The 17133-nt window shown below is 37.6% G+C and overlaps 1 protein-coding gene across 5 annotated transcripts in view; it reads left to right on the forward strand.

Annotated features, from left to right (window-relative positions):
* Positions 1-17133, forward strand: part of OPA1 (OPA1 mitochondrial dynamin like GTPase) — a 77940-nt gene that overhangs the window by 10653 nt on the left and 50154 nt on the right. For 2 of the 5 annotated variants that reach the window (XM_090050769.1, XM_090050768.1), the window contains exons 4-7: positions 150-257; positions 3078-3131; positions 3767-3834; positions 12051-12158. In XM_090050769.1, the coding sequence (XP_089906895.1) occupies positions 150-257; positions 3078-3131; positions 3767-3834; positions 12051-12158 (338 nt within the window). The remainder of the gene's footprint in view (positions 1-149; positions 258-3077; positions 3132-3766; positions 3835-12050; positions 12159-17133) is intronic. The other 3 variants (XM_090050771.1, XM_090050770.1, XM_090050772.1) reach the window with 3 other exon arrangements.

A 17133-nucleotide genomic window follows, 5' to 3' on the forward strand; every position in this document is an offset into this window, starting at 1 on the left:
AATAACAAATTTATATAGGTAGCTAGAAGTATCTTTGGTCCTTATGTGACGGGTAGTTTTGTTTTAAATTTGTAAGTAGCAACTAGACCTTACAATCCCATTTATCCAAAAAGAAAATAACATCAAGCTCTTTTTATACTTTGTCTTAGAAAAACTTAACAAAGCCCTTCCTGATGCAGAAGACCTTGCCAGACTTCTTCCTGATTTTGACAAGATTGGAGAAAGCCTCAGTTCACTCAAGGGATTTTTTTCACCCGGTGAGAACAATGTTTTAGTTTTAGTTATGCAAAGAAGTTTTATTTTAGAACACGATGTCACAGACACGTCTTTTTAAAAGTTAAAAGAAAAAAGCATTGTAGAAGTTGCATGTTTCTTTGTGTTGCTCATCTAACGGTCCTTTGAGTAATAGGTAAGTGCAATGTATGTTTAAAGATAAACATTCTGGTAATAAATAAATAAATAGAATTAAGATGTGAAACTGAACAGAAAGCTAAGGGCTCCTAATTAGCCTCACAGCAGATTGATTTAAAACTGTTAGTAAGATGTAGAGTCTAAAGTTAAAATATCCAATTAAGATGAGAACACAGGTTGAGCCAGTACCCTGCAGTAACATTATACTTGTAAAAGAGAAGAATGATGTTAAAAGAACATGCTTCACATGTTGGACTCAACTACTGAAAAAATATAAAGTACACTGCAAGAATTTTATCCATTCAAAATGAGTGCAGTGTTCAGTAGATGCCAGTGGGCATGTCTACACTGCCAGTTAATGTGCTTTAGGTAACACACATTAAATCTAGTGCCACTGGGCATTTGTAAATATGCATGTGCCGCAATGCCGGGTGCTGCAGCACATCCATTTGTATAAACAGCGAAATGCATGTCAGCGCTGAGAAAATGGTGGCAGCACACTTTTGAACTAAAATGCATCAGAATTTTCAAAATGCTTGAACTTAAAAGCACGCCGCCACCATTTTCTTCAAGCTGACGCATATCTCGCCATTTATACATATGTGTGAGATGCAGTGCCAGGTGCCTCATTGTGTGCTCCGCAGACTATTAATCGAGTCTGCTCTGACATGCTGGATTTTTGGTGTGTCGGAGCAGATTAAGTTGCATGTATAAAGCACCCTGTTCAAATTTGCTGATGACACTAAGATGTGGGGGGATGTGGGCACGTAAGAAGGAAGGAATAGGCTACAATCAGACCTAGACAGGTTACAGGGGTGGGCAGACAAGAATGGGATGGGATTCAACACTGACAAGTACAAGGTGCTGCACCTGGGGAGGAAGAACCAGCACCATACCTACAGGCTGGGAAACTCCCTTCTTGTCAGTGCAGAGGCAGAAAAGGATCTTGAAGTCGTCATTGACTCCAAGATGAACATGGGCCGGCAGTGTGGGTATGCAGTCAGGAAGGCCAACCGCACCTTGTCGTGCATCCACAGATGCATCTCAGGCAGGTCCAGGGAGGTGATCCTCCACCTCTATGCGACACTGGTCAGGCCACAGTTGGAGTACTGGATCCAGTTCTGGGGGCCACACTTCAGGAGGGATGCGGACAACATGGAGAGGGTCCAGAGGAGGCCACTCGCATGATCGGGGGCAGCAGGGCAGGCCCTACAAGGAGAGGCTATGGGACCTGAACCTGTTCAGCCTCCGTAAGAGAAGGCTGAGGGGGGATCTAGTGGCCTGTTACAAACTAGTCAGAGGGGACCAGCAGGCATTGGGGGAGTCCCTGTTTCCCCAAGCACTATCAGGAGTGACTAGAAATAACAGTCACAAGCTGGCAGAGGGTAAATTCAGATTAGACATCAGGAGGCGCTACTTCACTGTTAGGGCAGCTAAGATCTGGAACCAACTTCCAAGCGAAGTGGTGCTGGCTCCTACCCTGGGGGTCTTTAAGACAAGGCTTGACAATCACCTTGCTGGGGTTGTTTGACTCCAGTACTCTTTCCTGCCATGTCAGGGGGTCGGACTTGATGATCTGCTCAGGTCCCTTCTGACCCTACTAACTATGAAACTATGAAACCTCACAATGGTGGGCATAGAAAAATGCGCATTAACTTATTTTTAATGTGCATTAGCTAAAGAACACTTTTTTGTAACAGTTTAATGCACATTGAAATAAGCTAATGCTCATTAAAGCTCACATGCGGACATGCCCAATGATTTTTAGCTGGTTTGGTGATATCTTGGGCTGAGTTCCAGGTGTTCTACTTGGGCAAAACTCATGTTGAAGTTAGAAGCTTTTTGGAGGGGTACACATGTTAAATTCTGGTTGTGACAAATGAACTCCAAAACCCAGACAGTACACAAAAAATGCAAGGCTGTGTTACAAGTTCAGAGATTCTGCCCATATTTGTTGTGAACTTAAGCTTTAACCTTTTTTTACAACCTGAGAAATTTAAAAAAAAATATTCACACAGTGAAGATAAATAGACTTTAAGACCCCTAAAGCGTCCCTTTGATCATTTACCCTCATCTGCTCCTTAACATAGCCGATTGAAATTCACACAGACATTCCTGCAATGAAGGGAATTTATTCTTTCTCACTACATCTGTGAAACATTATCAAACTAGACAATCTTGTGGTTGAGTTGGAGCTTATCATTTAACATGATCATCTAATCTTGGTTTGAATGTAAGACTGCAAGCTTACATGTTAAATGTCAAGGTACAGATAGAGATATCAAACTTCATGGCATAACTTTAAGTGTGGATGCTTGGAAACTTAACTCTTCTAGTCCTGTGAGCATGTTCCTAATAGGTTTAGTTACAAACTTTGAAACAAAATAATTTTTCGTGCAAGACTTTATTTTCAGTCAAATTGGAAACAACCAGTGACAAGCAGATGAGCCACCCATGTTCATTAGCTTTTTAAAATTGGAATGTGCTACTGACATTGCTATGAATTGTTATCCATTTTAGCTACATTTATTAGCATATCGATACTGACATGATTTCCATTACGTCTGTCTGGTCCCTGCACTGACACTGAAATCCCTCACATCTTTGTTTTTGGTTTTGTTTGTATTTATAATTTTTATTTCCCCTTTCTTGCTGGTTTTTCGCAGGTTACAATTTGGTTAGTGAAGTCATAGGAGCTTCTGATCTACTTCTGTTGTTAGGTGTGTAAAAGCCCTTTTTATTGCCCTTAACATGCCTCTTTAATTATTTAAATATTGATATCCTAAGAGGGGATGAATAAGTACAAGTGCAGTTTATTGCTGCAATTTCATTTTGAATTGGAAATACTTAACAGCAACAGTTTTGGCAAAAGTCAGTTCCTACAGAGACAAAAGCCAGTGCTTCATTGTCCAAAGCCTAAAGAGATATCTTTATTTCTTGCATTTTTCAGAAGCTTGCTCAGAAAAATATTATTTAAAATCTGCAGGAATATTTTTTTTCTCAACATAAATGGTAATTTGTCCCATCATGATCATTTCATCAGAAAAAAATGTTGTAGAACATAAATAGTCTAATTGAAGTTGCCTGTTACCTTTTATAGTAGTATGTATAGTTTGAAATATAAGCAAGATTTAATACACTAGTCTTTATAAATGGATTTTAATCTCCCCCCTCCCCAGTTTCCGTATATATTAATTGTAATCTTTGGAATAATTGCAACTTCAAAGAGATAATTTGTATAATAAATACATTGGTGCTTGTACTATAATTTGAACTTGAAATTAGCTAGTTGTAGTTTTGGGTTTTGAAAAGGCTGTTGGTGATGTTGGAGTAAGTTTCTGTAACTTTTTCCCAGGTACCCCAGGGGAAACGGCATTCAAAGCTACGGACCAGGGCTATGACAATGACAAACAGTACAAGAAGGTAAATAGAAAGAAAACTTTGCAATCGTAAGGCTTTAAAAGCTTAAATGGGTATTTTCAATTACATTTAATTGAAAATAAACCTTCACTAATAAGCAGTAAATGTCTTAAGGGAACCAAATAGAATTTATAGCTGAAACAGCATGCAGCTACAATGATTAAACATTTGGGCAGAACAGAAAGAGCAATGCAGTGTCACTAAGGCACTCTCTAGAACTGTGGATGGAATGGGCATGTTAAGTACATTTTAAGTGTACTGTATTCCCCTGACATTTTGGGGGGTCTGCTCTTGCCAGGACTTACTGCTTATAGCTCAGAAGTGAGGCCTTAATGTTTAAAGCTCGCAGGGATTTATCATGCATGTGCTCTGATTGTACCTCTTACAGTACTGGGTCTTATGACTTCCTTTGTTTAAACAGTACATATCAAATTTTGTATTTATCTTTTTCTTATCAACACATAGCACAACTTTTTAAAACTTGTGCTATTAGTATACTTTGAAGTGAAAGATGTAAATCTTAATATTCACATTTCTTATTCACAGATCTTTTATTAAAACTATTTACTCCCAGATGGCAACTCTGAATATTTAATTTCATAGTTGCTCTTGTTTTTTCGTTGCACACTTTGAAAATTTATGAACAAACCAGAAAGAAAACTAATGCATGTTGGGAACTTTTATTGTAAAAAATTAGTAGCTTATACATTTACAATCAATACAGTATCTGCCTTGCAACTGAAAATATTTCTGTTGTTCCATTGCTAGCAAAACTAAAAAAAAATGACATATTTTAAACCTGTTTTGATGCATGCAGGCATGTATACACGTGTGCTACATTTTCACTGCATTTACAGATGCAGTGAAATCTGTACAAGAGATCACCACTTGTTAGGTAGCCTGCTATTTTAGGATAACCTCAAAGTCTACATTTGAAATAATTGCAATTTTGTTTCCCAGTTATTAGAAAACTGTCCCTTTTTTAGGAACTGATTTGCTGTCTGTTTTGAAGTTTTGCTCAGGATAGATTTCACTGTTTAAAAATTAAAATTGGGTTGAAATAAAGGTCATCTTACCTATTACATATGGGAATTAAATAAGATGTTTTCATATATATTTGACTATTTTGTATGTAATGTATGCTTATGTAACTTGATTTCCAAATGTAAATTCATAAATAGTACTAAGACCGTAGCTGGTTATAATGGGTAATTTCTAATACATATACATTAAATGTGGGTTTTTTTCTTCTCACATTTTCTGCAAAGAAAAAGTATTGGTTTTGTATAAAACTATTAAGCAATTGTAACACTGACCAACTTATTTGACATCCAATGTCAAGTTCATATAAAGATCCTGAGTTCATATCCAGAGATCTTTTTTCCTGTGCCTGTTGCTAGTTCAACCTAGTGGTACATGTCTGTGTACATGCCATAGAGAGAGAGAAATTAATGGGTCTCTAATACTGTGGGCTGTTTCGTGGCACTAATTTCCATAGTATTTTGATGGAAAACAATGTTATGGGTCCCAGGAAAGCCTTCTTAAATTTGATTTTTCTGCTTATGGGCCTAGTCTAACTGCCACTGACATCAATGACGTCTTACAGTTGTCTTTAATGATGGATGTATTGAAGGCTCATGTGAATTCAAGCCTCTCCAAAATGAAAAGGTGCCTTAATTAATATGATACTGTCCCTCCTTAATGAATTGGCAGTAATTTATTTTCAGTTACTTGCCTTATTGCCCAGTTGTCTTTACTGGCTCTTTAGTTTTATTTGCATTTTTTTGGAATAATTCTCCTGTTCGTCTTGTCTTGTTTCTCTAGCCAAAGCCACACTTATACATCTCTTCTCCCCCAAGCCATCTTATTCTTTGGGAATCTCTGAGGACAGCGGCACAGTGTAAGCCCTGGGTAATGTGGGCAGCCATTTAAACTGTGCAGCAGGCACTAGCCATTTGCCGGAGTCTACTGATCTCAGCATTAAAGGAACTAGAGAAGCCAAATTAGGCTGAGTTCTAAGACTTAATCTAAATAGTCCTTTTGGAAGAGGGCAAAAAAAAAGTCCTGCATCCCAAATGCTAAAATTAGGCCTTTTCCCTCTTTCACCTCTGGTAATGGAAGTGCACTACACTCAGCCCAATAAAAAAAGTATTCCTCTGTCCTCTCCAGAGTTGAAAAGCTCTTGCTGCTGCTGGTGGTGAGAGTAGGAGGGTCTGCTGATAGGCACTGTCCCTGCCTACAGCCATAGTAATGCAGTCGATAGCTAAAGTGAGGGTTTGCGGTATCAGGAAAAAGATGGAAAATTTATTCTTTTAGTTTGTTTGAGGCTACAGAATTTTCAGTTTGCCACTGAAAGCATGACTGCTGCAAAACACCTAGGCACTAGTGGGCCTCCTAAAGTTCACCTTGGAATCCTAGTTTTGTTAAGCAAATATCATCCAGAAGGCCTTGATTGTGAAACAGAGTTGTATGATAACAGGACAGCTCCTGAAAAACACAGGTTAGAAAGCATCTTTTCTGCTTAGAACTGTGAATGTCTCTCGTTGAAACTGCATTAACTGATGGATAATGAAAACAGCAACAGTAATTTATGTAGAAAACTTTTTAAATTTCCCATAATAGGTCAGGTGAGCTTTCTTCTTGCTATGCATTCTACATCTGATCCATATAAGATTGCATTCCACAACTGATTGATTTTAAGTTGCACTAAAAATTGTGATTGTGTGAATGAGGAAAATAAAACAGCAAGGTATAAAACATATCTGATTGCACTTGATCCACCCCTGGCTCAGTGTCCTTGGCCCTGAAAAAGTCAGTAATTGGGTAAAGACCCTAATTATCATGTCTTGTGTAGAAGAAAATGATGAGTAGTATCATGTTGGGGTGAACTGGCACCCTCTTTGAGACCAAAGCTTTCAGTAAAATGAAAAGGAAAATAATGAATTTGGACAATAAGCTTTGGAAGGGACAGAGAAAATGGTCCCAAATCCTGGGTCATGGACTTGTTATGTTTTATACCAGTCAATGTGCTGCAGCTTACGTAACTTATATTAATGTTTCAATGCAAAATATGTATCACTTTCCAATTTTTGTCATTACTTTTTTTTTAGTGCAGTAGTGTCAAATAAGGATTGAGTCATTAATTCTTATTTAGTCGTGTCTCTATGTGGATTCAATGAGACATTTTGTGAAGGAAGAGAGGGCAAATGGAGTTGCAACATAAACACTAAAATATTTTCCAGTGACATCACAAGTGTAATCTGGGTTAGAATCAGTGGAGTCTTATTACTTTTGTTCTTTTAAAAGCTTGAGCTCATGAAGTCACACGTGACAATTTCAAACTTCCTTGAAAAGTTTCCGGCCTTCAAAGGGGAGGGGGAAGGAATTATGAGGAAATCATGAACCTAAGCCAATCTCATGATTTGGGCACACTTGAAGATGGCATTGTAGCATAAGCCACTTACAAGGCTTTGGATCATAGGGACAGCCTTTTACATTGTGCAGATGGCACTACTCATTTCCCAAATCCCATTGATGTAAATCTTAAAGGTGCTGCCTAAACCAAATTAAGCATGCTGGTTAATTCATATGGGAATGGTCTTCATGCAGTTCTTTACACCTTGTTAAGGCTTCTTCTCCTGTCAGTCACCATACCTCAACAACAGGTTCCCAACCCTCCCAGGGAAGATTTCCCTCACTTTCATGCTCCAAACAGGGAAATGTGGTTGTGAAACCACTGCCATGACACCTCCACTACCACACATGCATACTGGAGACCAAGATGTCAAGAGCGGAACCAGGGTGCTTTTGGCATGGCTTCACCACTTCACATCCAGGGTTGGTATAAGGACACAAGAATGGATGAACGGGGCGTGCCTGCTACTGTCCCTTATCTAATGTACTAGGTAAGATGGCCTTTACTTCAATTCCAGCCCTGGAGACTTGATGCAAAGACTCCTTCAGAGCGTTATGCCTTAATTAGGTTTTGCCAACTTCAAGGCTACAGTCAGTGTCAGGGCTGTTAATAGCCCTGACTGACAGTGGTCCAGATAGGCTAGAAGGATTAACTGTTCTCTGTGCATGTTATTCTGAATGCCAGGCAGCTTCCTCCATGTAGCTTAGTCTGTGTTTAAATTTAGCTTAAGTAGGCCAAAAGAGCCTGCCTGAATGAGGATTTTCCTATGGTCTAAAAATCAGTGCTGAGTCCCCATGTGATTTTCCCCATACTGCTGCTACTGGAGCTAGAAAAGAGGTGTAGCAAAGTAAGCTTGGCTGGGGTCACAGTCTCATCTCCATCTTGCAGGTCAGCTGCATCCCTGTATCGGTTGTGTAGCATGAGTATGCTCTCTTCCTACCATGTATAGTGTAGCCCGTCTGGCATCAGTAGTATCTTTACTCTTTTTGCATGAGGTCTTCCCATGGCATTTTGTATGGCGATGTTAATAATGACTAACAGCTTTCTTAAATAATAGCTCTTGCTTGCTCAGTTAGGATTTTCCTGTCTTGTGGCTGCCTGGCCAATGTCTGAAGTGGGCAGGGAAATCAGGAAAGCAGTTAATGGGAGTAGCAGAGGCTTATACAATCTGCTTCTCCATTTGGGGTTAGTTAAGTTCAGAATCCCTGTCAAGCAGACTTCAAAAACTTCAGCCCCAAACTGAAGAGTTATTAAACTATTATTAAAATAAATTCAGGAATCAGGATAACTAAAAGTGTAGTCTGTTTTACAGTTGCTATGTGAAAGATGAGATCACTTCCTTTTCTTTAAGGATCATCTGTCAGTACAAGTCGTTTTGAGAGGGCACGTCTTGGAAGAAAAAGGAATTCTACAGGCTAACTGAGTTTGTGACAAAGCAGTGTTGTTCCTTGACTGCACAAGCTGTTCTCACATAGCTAAAATTTTGAATTAAGTTAACAACAAGAATAAAGAAGCAGTCGTTCCAACCCCCTGCTCTGATGCTGTGCAGCCACATCTCAGATCTGTGTGACAATTGCCATTTGTAGTGCTGCATCTAGACAGAATGAGGTTGGATTAAGGGGCAGTGTGCATACCCAAGTCCTTTGCCTTGGTTACTTGCCTGACCCTACCTTAAGATTTAAACGTCTCTATACTTATAACTTCCTGCCTAGGTAGGGTAGATGAGAGAGGATTGTTCCTGACATCTTTTTAAATTCTTTTTTTCTTTCCAGCCTTAACATTGCTTTCAGAGTATGTAAATCTAATAGGTCCTTGATCTTTGTGTGCCTTTGATTATATTTTACACCATACTTTAAAAACATATCCAATAACTTAATGTAGACACAGCAATTGAAAAGCAACTCTGTTTGGCTGCTTCTTCCTGAAAATCTGCTAAATTTTGTTATCTCCCACCCCACTTCTCAGTTTAATGTGCAGAGCTCTGTTTTTAGGCAGCTCATGTAAAATTTTCAACGCAACTTTAAGACTTCATCTTTTAAGTCACTTTGAATTTTTAGGCAGGTCTTAAGCTTCCAATGGGCATGTCTACACATACATTAATGTGCCATAGTTACTGCGCATTAAGTTTAGTACCTGTTATTACAGGTACTAACTCAATGTTCAGTAACCAATGCTACTCCACAGTATTGCGGACACATGTCTTTCTAGTGACACTAATGCACAATAGACTAATTCTAAAAGCATTAGCACAGCTTTTGCTACGACGCGCTAATGCACAGTAGAATTACTCTACCATATATTTAGCGTCTCATGTAGACATGCCCAGTGTCACTTAAGCCCTCATCCTGTGAAACTTAAGTATGACTTGGCTTTACTGTCGTGAATACTTCCATTGAAATCAACAGAGCTACTGCTCCCTGGAGCAGACCTAAGCACATATTTAAGTACTAGGCTCTTAAATATTTTTTAAATTGGGTTTTTTGCTCTGATGGCATTTTGTTTTTTTAAAGTGACCTCTATAACCAAAGTGCAAGAGATTCATCCAGTAGCTTTACTGTAAAATAACCATTTTGGGTATTTTGAGAAGACAGCGGTGAAAGTTAGAGCTTCTGTAGTTGTATCATGCTGTTCCTTTTCTGCTGCTTTTGCACAATTTGCATCATATACTTTGTAGTGTGTTTATTGGCCTGTCTTTTGAGTGTTTCTTTGGAAATGCAAGTGACAATACTATGGGGCTTTTAGTGTAACATTCCATTAAGAGGATCCAATCATCGATAGCGATTTTAATAGGTAAAAATCCATTAATTCGTTTAAAGGAGAGGTTGTTTTTCTGTGTGTGTGGGTCTTATCCTGATATGGTAGTTGTTATATAGGCCATTCTGATAGTCAGTGTTTTTTCTTTCTGTTTTACTAATATAATTCAACAAAAAGCCAAAAGAATCTGTTATAAACTAAAAAAAAAAAAAAAAAAAAAGTTTTAAATGTTGAGACCAACTTACTCATCAAACTCCCCACTTTCATATTGTACTGTACTGAAGGGAATGCTTTTTGCTTTCTTTTTCTCCTTTTCTTTTTTTAAACTTAGTTCCCCAGGGAAAAGAAAACATATGGAACAGGTATCACAGGAAGCAATTGCAAATTAAATAATGCTGTATGAAGTGATGCTACTGTATAGTGCCTCGTCCAACATAATGGGCAAATTAAGGCTATCGAGGCCACTGTAATTTCATGTGTTCTTCCTTTTGTAAATTTTCCTACTCCTATCTTAATTTTTAAAGGGACACTGTCAAGTCATATTTGAGAGCTTACTTGTTGACAAAAAAAAATCAGAGTTCTTAAAATATACATAAAAATGAATATTTAATACAGCACTTGACAGATCAGTATCATTTACTATTCCTATGTATTAGCACAATGCTTTTATATTTGGTTTTTCAGCATTGTAGAGATTTGAAGGGTATTCCTTGAAATAAAAGTGAAATTTATATTGTTACATAAATATATATAACATCATTTACAAAATCTAAAATTTGGATATTTGACAGTGTCTTCGTTGTTTTTATCCTTCCTCCATAGCATGTCTCTGTGTGTACATGCCTGTGTATATATATATGTATCTTTTTTGTGCAGCATATGTACATGATAGATGAGCTTTGAGGAACAAATTCATTTTTTTTGAAAAAAACATTCACTTCCATGGTAATTGTGGGCAAGATTCTTTGGGTGAATGCAATATCTTTTATTAGACCAACTAAACAGTTGGAAAATTGTTCTTTGTAACTTTTTGGGTGCAAACACCCTTTTTCAGGCATAGGGAGAGTTTGTTCTTGTTTGTGTGCTCTACTGGGTGGAATGGATTTTTTAAAACGCTGTTATGTGTAGTATCAAGCCTCTTATTCTGTTGAAAGGGTGTTGTTTTCCCCTTGAAGATAAAATGCTATGTTTGAGCAGAATTTTGTGTTTAAATAATAGGTTGATGTAGATACCGCCGAGTTTTAAAACAAGTTCTATAAGAAATTCCAAAGAATTGTTATAAACACTATTTCTGAATTGATATGGGCAAAAAATAATTATTGGGAGAAATAAAATTAGATATATGAAGAAGTATGCAATACATTCCTGGAATTTGTCAGTGAGTGGGAGGAACTATATAATTTAAGTAGACACTACAAAGATGCAAGAGAGTGAAGAAAATGTCACAATATCCTCCCTAAACTTCTGTTCCTTCAAGTTTGGATATGGGAGTAGTAGGACTCAATTTTGTTTTTTGACAAACCACGTATGTGCCTGAGGTATTTAAAAAGCAAATATGTGCTTCTGTAACCTAGGCAAAATTAGGTATATTAATTGGTACACATGCAGTTACACACTCAGTTTTGTGCAGGGCCCCAAATATCAGGTCTGACTTCTATTTAAATACCTTAGTCTCATGGATCAATTGTGGAAAAAGTCCTTCTATCTGGAGACCTTTTATGTAAACAGTTGGAAATGAGGTGCTGAAAATTATCTCAGTGTCTCTCTAAATAAGGGTAATTTAAAGCTTTTTTTAAAAATGATTATAATACTAAAATGTAGCTTATTCATTGTTTGTTCTATCTGACTTTGCTTTGCAAAACACAGGCTAGCTAGCTGAATCCAGTTCCAGGTAGCTAGCAGTAGCTTTTGCAAATCAGTTTCCATTTTTGTTTGAACTGAACCATTCATTCCTGTCTTTTATCTATCTTTATGTTATACCTTTTGGTTTAACATTGTTCTCCTCCCACCCCAAATTTTTCCCTTTCTTCTTATTGTAAACTCATGGCAGGGCCTGCTTGGTGAACTCATTCTGTTACAACAGCAAATCCAGCAGCACGAAGAAGCACGCAAAGCCGCTGACCAATATAACATGGGCTCTTCCCAGCAGAAGGCAAAGGTGATGGCTTAAAGGGCACTGTGTACTTTATTCGTACTAATCAAATACTTCAGCCTCCTTTGTTTGATGTAGAAGAATCTAATTTCTGTCTGCTTATGAGCCCAGATAATTTTTGCAAAAGTATATTTTACAAGAGTGTCTGATATAAAATTGGTTTTACTTCCAGTTGACAGAACTGTTTTATGCCTTTAAGTACATTGTTAAAAACAAACAAGATATTCTTGAGCAGTTTCATAAGTAATTTAACTTTGTTTTTAAAAGCTTTTTAACATGTTTCTTACTTCTAAATATATTATTAAAAGGTATTATGTTTGGGATTTGCGGAGATGAAATTAGGCAGTCATTCTTAAACTGAGTAAATGCTGGCTACTTTCCTGATTTGGAGATTGGACGCAGGAATTAAAAGTATATCCCAGATGTTTCCTCCCAGGGTTGGGAACTAAAATGCTGCTTTAGCAGCCAATTGTATTATGTTGGAATAAAACTATAAAAATACCCCTTCCCCGGTCTAGTTAGAATGATTGATTATATCATGTGACAAAATTATTAGTAACACGATACGTCATTCTAGCAGATTGCTCAGATGTTAGCTATCAGCCACAACTTTACTCCTGTATTTATACACCATCTTGTTTGCCTGGGTATCCAAGTAATCGTCCGTAGCCCCTCTGTTGGACACAGGCGTGTTGTTTTACGTGGTTGATGTCGATGCCAGCACTGGAATTCTTTTATCCATCAGCCTGCATCTGGAGATGTTTATTAGGTTGGAAAGTTTTGGTAGTTTGAGGCACTTCAGACCTAATTATGGGAGTGTATTCTTTCTTGCTTCTGTGATTGGAAATACATTTTGGTGCAGTTCCTGTGCTCACAGAATTGCCCCTTTTTCCTGACCTTCACTGTTCCATAGCTCTGGAAACAACCACTGAACTTAACTTCCTCTACATCGGAAGATAGACACAATAGAGAGGTGGAGAGATCTGTACATTGTGCTGTGTGACATTTCACTGAGGTATCCTGGAGGAGATCATTTTTCAGTCTCTAAAACTGAGGGAGCATTTTTGAGTTTAAGTATTCCATTCCGTTTCCAGCTTTCATTTTTTAAATTAGTTTAAATGGTATATACACTCGTTCACAGACAGTAAAAACTATTCTTCCTCCTCTGTACAGCTATTGGAAAATGAATAGGAAGGGAGATGTGTCTCTGAGGGGTTTTTTCTCATTTATATGTCCCCTTTCTGTTTAGAGAAACTTGACTGGTTCTGCCCTCAGTGGGACCACTCACTGTGCAGTAAAGGGCATGCACGTGCAAGGCACTGAAATCTAACTACTCTTAAAAATTGCTCAGTAGTAGGTTAGCTAGTCCTCCACGGTCATAGAAACAGAGTTCCCATCAAGAGCAATATTGGCGTTAGAAAACCAGAGGTACTGTCCATTTATTATATATTTCCTGTTCACCATTTTCTTCTCGTCAGAGGATTCCTCTTCCCCTGCATCGCGCAACGTCTGTACTAATAGCAGAAGTGGTTAGTGTTGCATCTTGGTACAGTGTCATATCTGACTGTGCTGGGGGAGCTGCAGTCTGGAACAAAAAGGCAGAATTGGTCCACAGAGCAACTTCCCCATTTTTCTAAAGAGCTTTTTCAAAGGAAGTCTTCCTACTGGGCTACTTTATGTCTTCAGACTCTGAAGCAGGTGTGTAAACTGGGATACCTAAAGAGTCAAAGCAGTTGCTGGAAAAGGAATGTCATACTTGAGATTTAAAACTGTCTCCGTTTTATGAGGAACCAGTGAAAAAGAAAGCATGATATTATTAATCAGTGTCTGCAGGGAATTTCACCTTTTTTGCCTCCAGTTCAGTAGCATAGTGATTGCAGAAAAGTTTATAGAAAAGGGGCCCACACCTGTAAATGATTTCCGGTTCTATAAAGATGAATATTAATCGCATTTCTAAAATGCTGTGAGTGTAATTTTCTTTGTAATAACAAAAAAGCTAGCTTTTAACGTTAAGATGTGCTGTGCTGTATACATGCCGGGGAAAAGGGAATGATAATGCATCGTACTTTGTCACAATTAAGACTTTTACTGTAAAACAAATTGAATGATTGGATTAAGCAGGCCACTTGTTGCTGCACACTTTAAAAGGAGGATATAGTTCAGAGATTCCAGCTGTTAATCTAAACTCTGCCTTTGGCAGGCACAGTTTCAGCTCCCACTGAAAACAGCCAGGTTACATTCATTTATGATGGGGCTGAATGTGTTTCACTTTATTTTGCAAGCCTATCTGCTGCCTGTCGGCTGGAAACTGAACTGGCAGAGTTCCATTTGTATCCTTGTCCCACTTGTTTTTAATACGTCATAGGCATTTTTGTCAGTACAAGATTGCAATTAATTAATCAAGTAGTAAAAGGCTGTGCATGCATTGTGTTATGTAGAGCTTTTCAGTAATGTTATAAAAGAAGGAACTGTAAACTGCCCAAACTATTTCTATTTTTCAGTTTTTTTGTCTTAATTTCTCTTCAAATAGTCTAGATGTTCTCTTTAGAAAGAACTATACATCCAGAGGACACTTGTTATCTCTCTTCACTTTTAATACAGTTTTTATAACTGTCAAAAGGGAATTCATCCCCATTGTTTTTTTTTCATTTTATTTATTTTCCATTGGGTTAAATGTTGTATTAAGGTGGGAGGTTTTTTGTTAGATAGCAACAACTTAGATAGTTGCCTCTTGTAAGCATTTCTTTGTGCTTTTTCATTTTCAGTATTGTCACTAAGAGTTGTCCCTGGTTTGGTAGGGGTGAAGGGAGTTTGTGATGCCGTATCCCATTATTAACTCTAGACTGTAGGTACCTACAGGGATTTTCGAAAGCACCTAATATTCAGACATGTGACAATGTTAATCTTGTTACTCAACATACTGCAGAAAGGCAGCTTTGTTAGTGATGCGTTCAGTGTAAGAAGCTTTGAAGAATAGAATAGAGGCAATGTTTTTAAAAATCCTAGTGGATATTTAAGTGCCTCTTTACACATAAATACCTTCAGAAAGCTTACCCTTTTTTAAAAAATAATTTTTATTCATGAACTGGAGGGAAAAATCACAAGGCATTATACAGCAGAGTGAAAAATATAAAGGCTCTGTGGGGGTTTTTTAAGTAAGCATTTGGTAAAGTAGGACTGTAAATTAGGCTTGGGTGACCATGTTGTTACTTTGTAATTTGGCAGTAATTATGCTGCTTATCAACAATATAGAAACACTTGGGAGTATTAGGAATGAAATCCTCCCAGTGAAATCTGTGGAGGTGCCGACTACAACCATATGTACAAGCTCACCTGAATGACATACCTAAAAATGTGATGGTGTTTGCACGCTGCAGTTTCAGTATACTGCTCTGATGGTGCACATTCATTTGGTCATCTTTGACCTATTTCTGTGTCTGTCCTGGAAGTGTCCCAGGGCTGGGTGTTTCCTGGCTGCAGTTTGTGCCCCTCTGTTGTTCTCCAACACCCTAATGAAGGCACAGCGCTTTTTCAGACTCTGTTTCCTCATTTGTGGCGTTTTGTGATGGGCAGCAAGCTGTCCTTCTTTGTGTTGAGTGACTGCTTCTTAGTTTCTGTTCCATGCTTTCTGTATTTGGGGTTCAGAGATGGAAAGAAATGATGGTCCATTTCTAGCTCTTTATTTTCACTGGTTAAAAAAATCCACCAAGAATAAGAATGCAATTGGATGCAGAATGGATTTTCATCTGATATTGCCTATTGCAAAGTAAATACATGGTCATAGGTTAAATGGCTTCAATATTTCAGTCACCCTAGGTGGGTGAACTGCCAAATCTACAAGCAGTTATTATGAAATTGAAATACTAAACTGGTGTCCTGTAAATTTGCATCTGTACATTGTGACGCTATCTTTGTTATAACATGAATTTGTCTGAGTTGCAAATATTTTACAGTGGCTTCATTTTAAAAATCAGAATAGATTTTATTTTTTTTTTTTCCTGACATTTTTAGGAGCATGTTTATTTTTACTAAATTCAGTCATTTGTCAGTTATCTTCTAAACTTTACATAATGCCTGTTATCGGATCACGTGTGCTTGTATTCTTAAGTTTTTGAAGAAATAAATGGAAAATTGTTTTAAATGTCTGATTTTACTATTTTAAAATCTGTTTTACCTTACAGATTTCTGTTTTAAAAATTGATTTAAGATTTCCATGTATGAAATGGAGTAAGATCAGACTTCATTTCACTGGACATTTAACATCTTTACCTTTATAATCACGTGTCCATGACCTTGCTTTTTTTAATGCTGTCTGAATGATAGTGTGGGCCAGCATAAAGCAACTTAGGAGGACTATATGGACAAAAGGAAGGGATAAAATAGAAAAACAAACTCAGCACTTGCCTGGTAGAACATTCTTGCTTTATTTAGGTAGCTAGGTCCCAACACTACTCAGTTCTGTGCAGAACTCGCAATGTATTTTCCCCCTTGGAGGTTTTATAAACCTCAGAGGCAAACATTAGGCACAAATGCACTACAAAATTCAGAGACTATTGATAGCTGAGTTGTTGAAAGTAGTATCAGTAGCAAATTTTTGAGTTAGTGTTTGCATCTTCAAAATGCTGTACTCATTAAATTACTATTATAGCCCCAAACAATTTAGCCACCCTGAAGCCACACCTCAATTTTATTTATCCTCCAAGTTCTGTTTTTCTGTATAGGGTCTTGAAAGTGTGTATTGCAAGATAAAAGCTTGACTTGATTTTATATGATCTTTCTGTTCTGCATGGAAACGTCAATAATCTTTAAGCACCAAATGCTAATTGGACTTAACAGCTTGATTTGATTGAAACTGCATGCAAAATCAGTTTTTTCTCTTATGTTCAATAAAACTTTAGCTTTGTGATTCATTTGCACCCTAAGGGTAAACTAGATGTTCTGTATGTCAACAAATAGAAATATTAAGAAATATTCTTCATGT

Source organism: Crocodylus siamensis, chromosome 6 (genome assembly GCF_052110815.1).
Source record: "Crocodylus siamensis isolate JL-2025a chromosome 6, ASM5211081v1, whole genome shotgun sequence".
Taxonomy (NCBI): domain Eukaryota; kingdom Metazoa; phylum Chordata; order Crocodylia; family Crocodylidae; genus Crocodylus; species Crocodylus siamensis.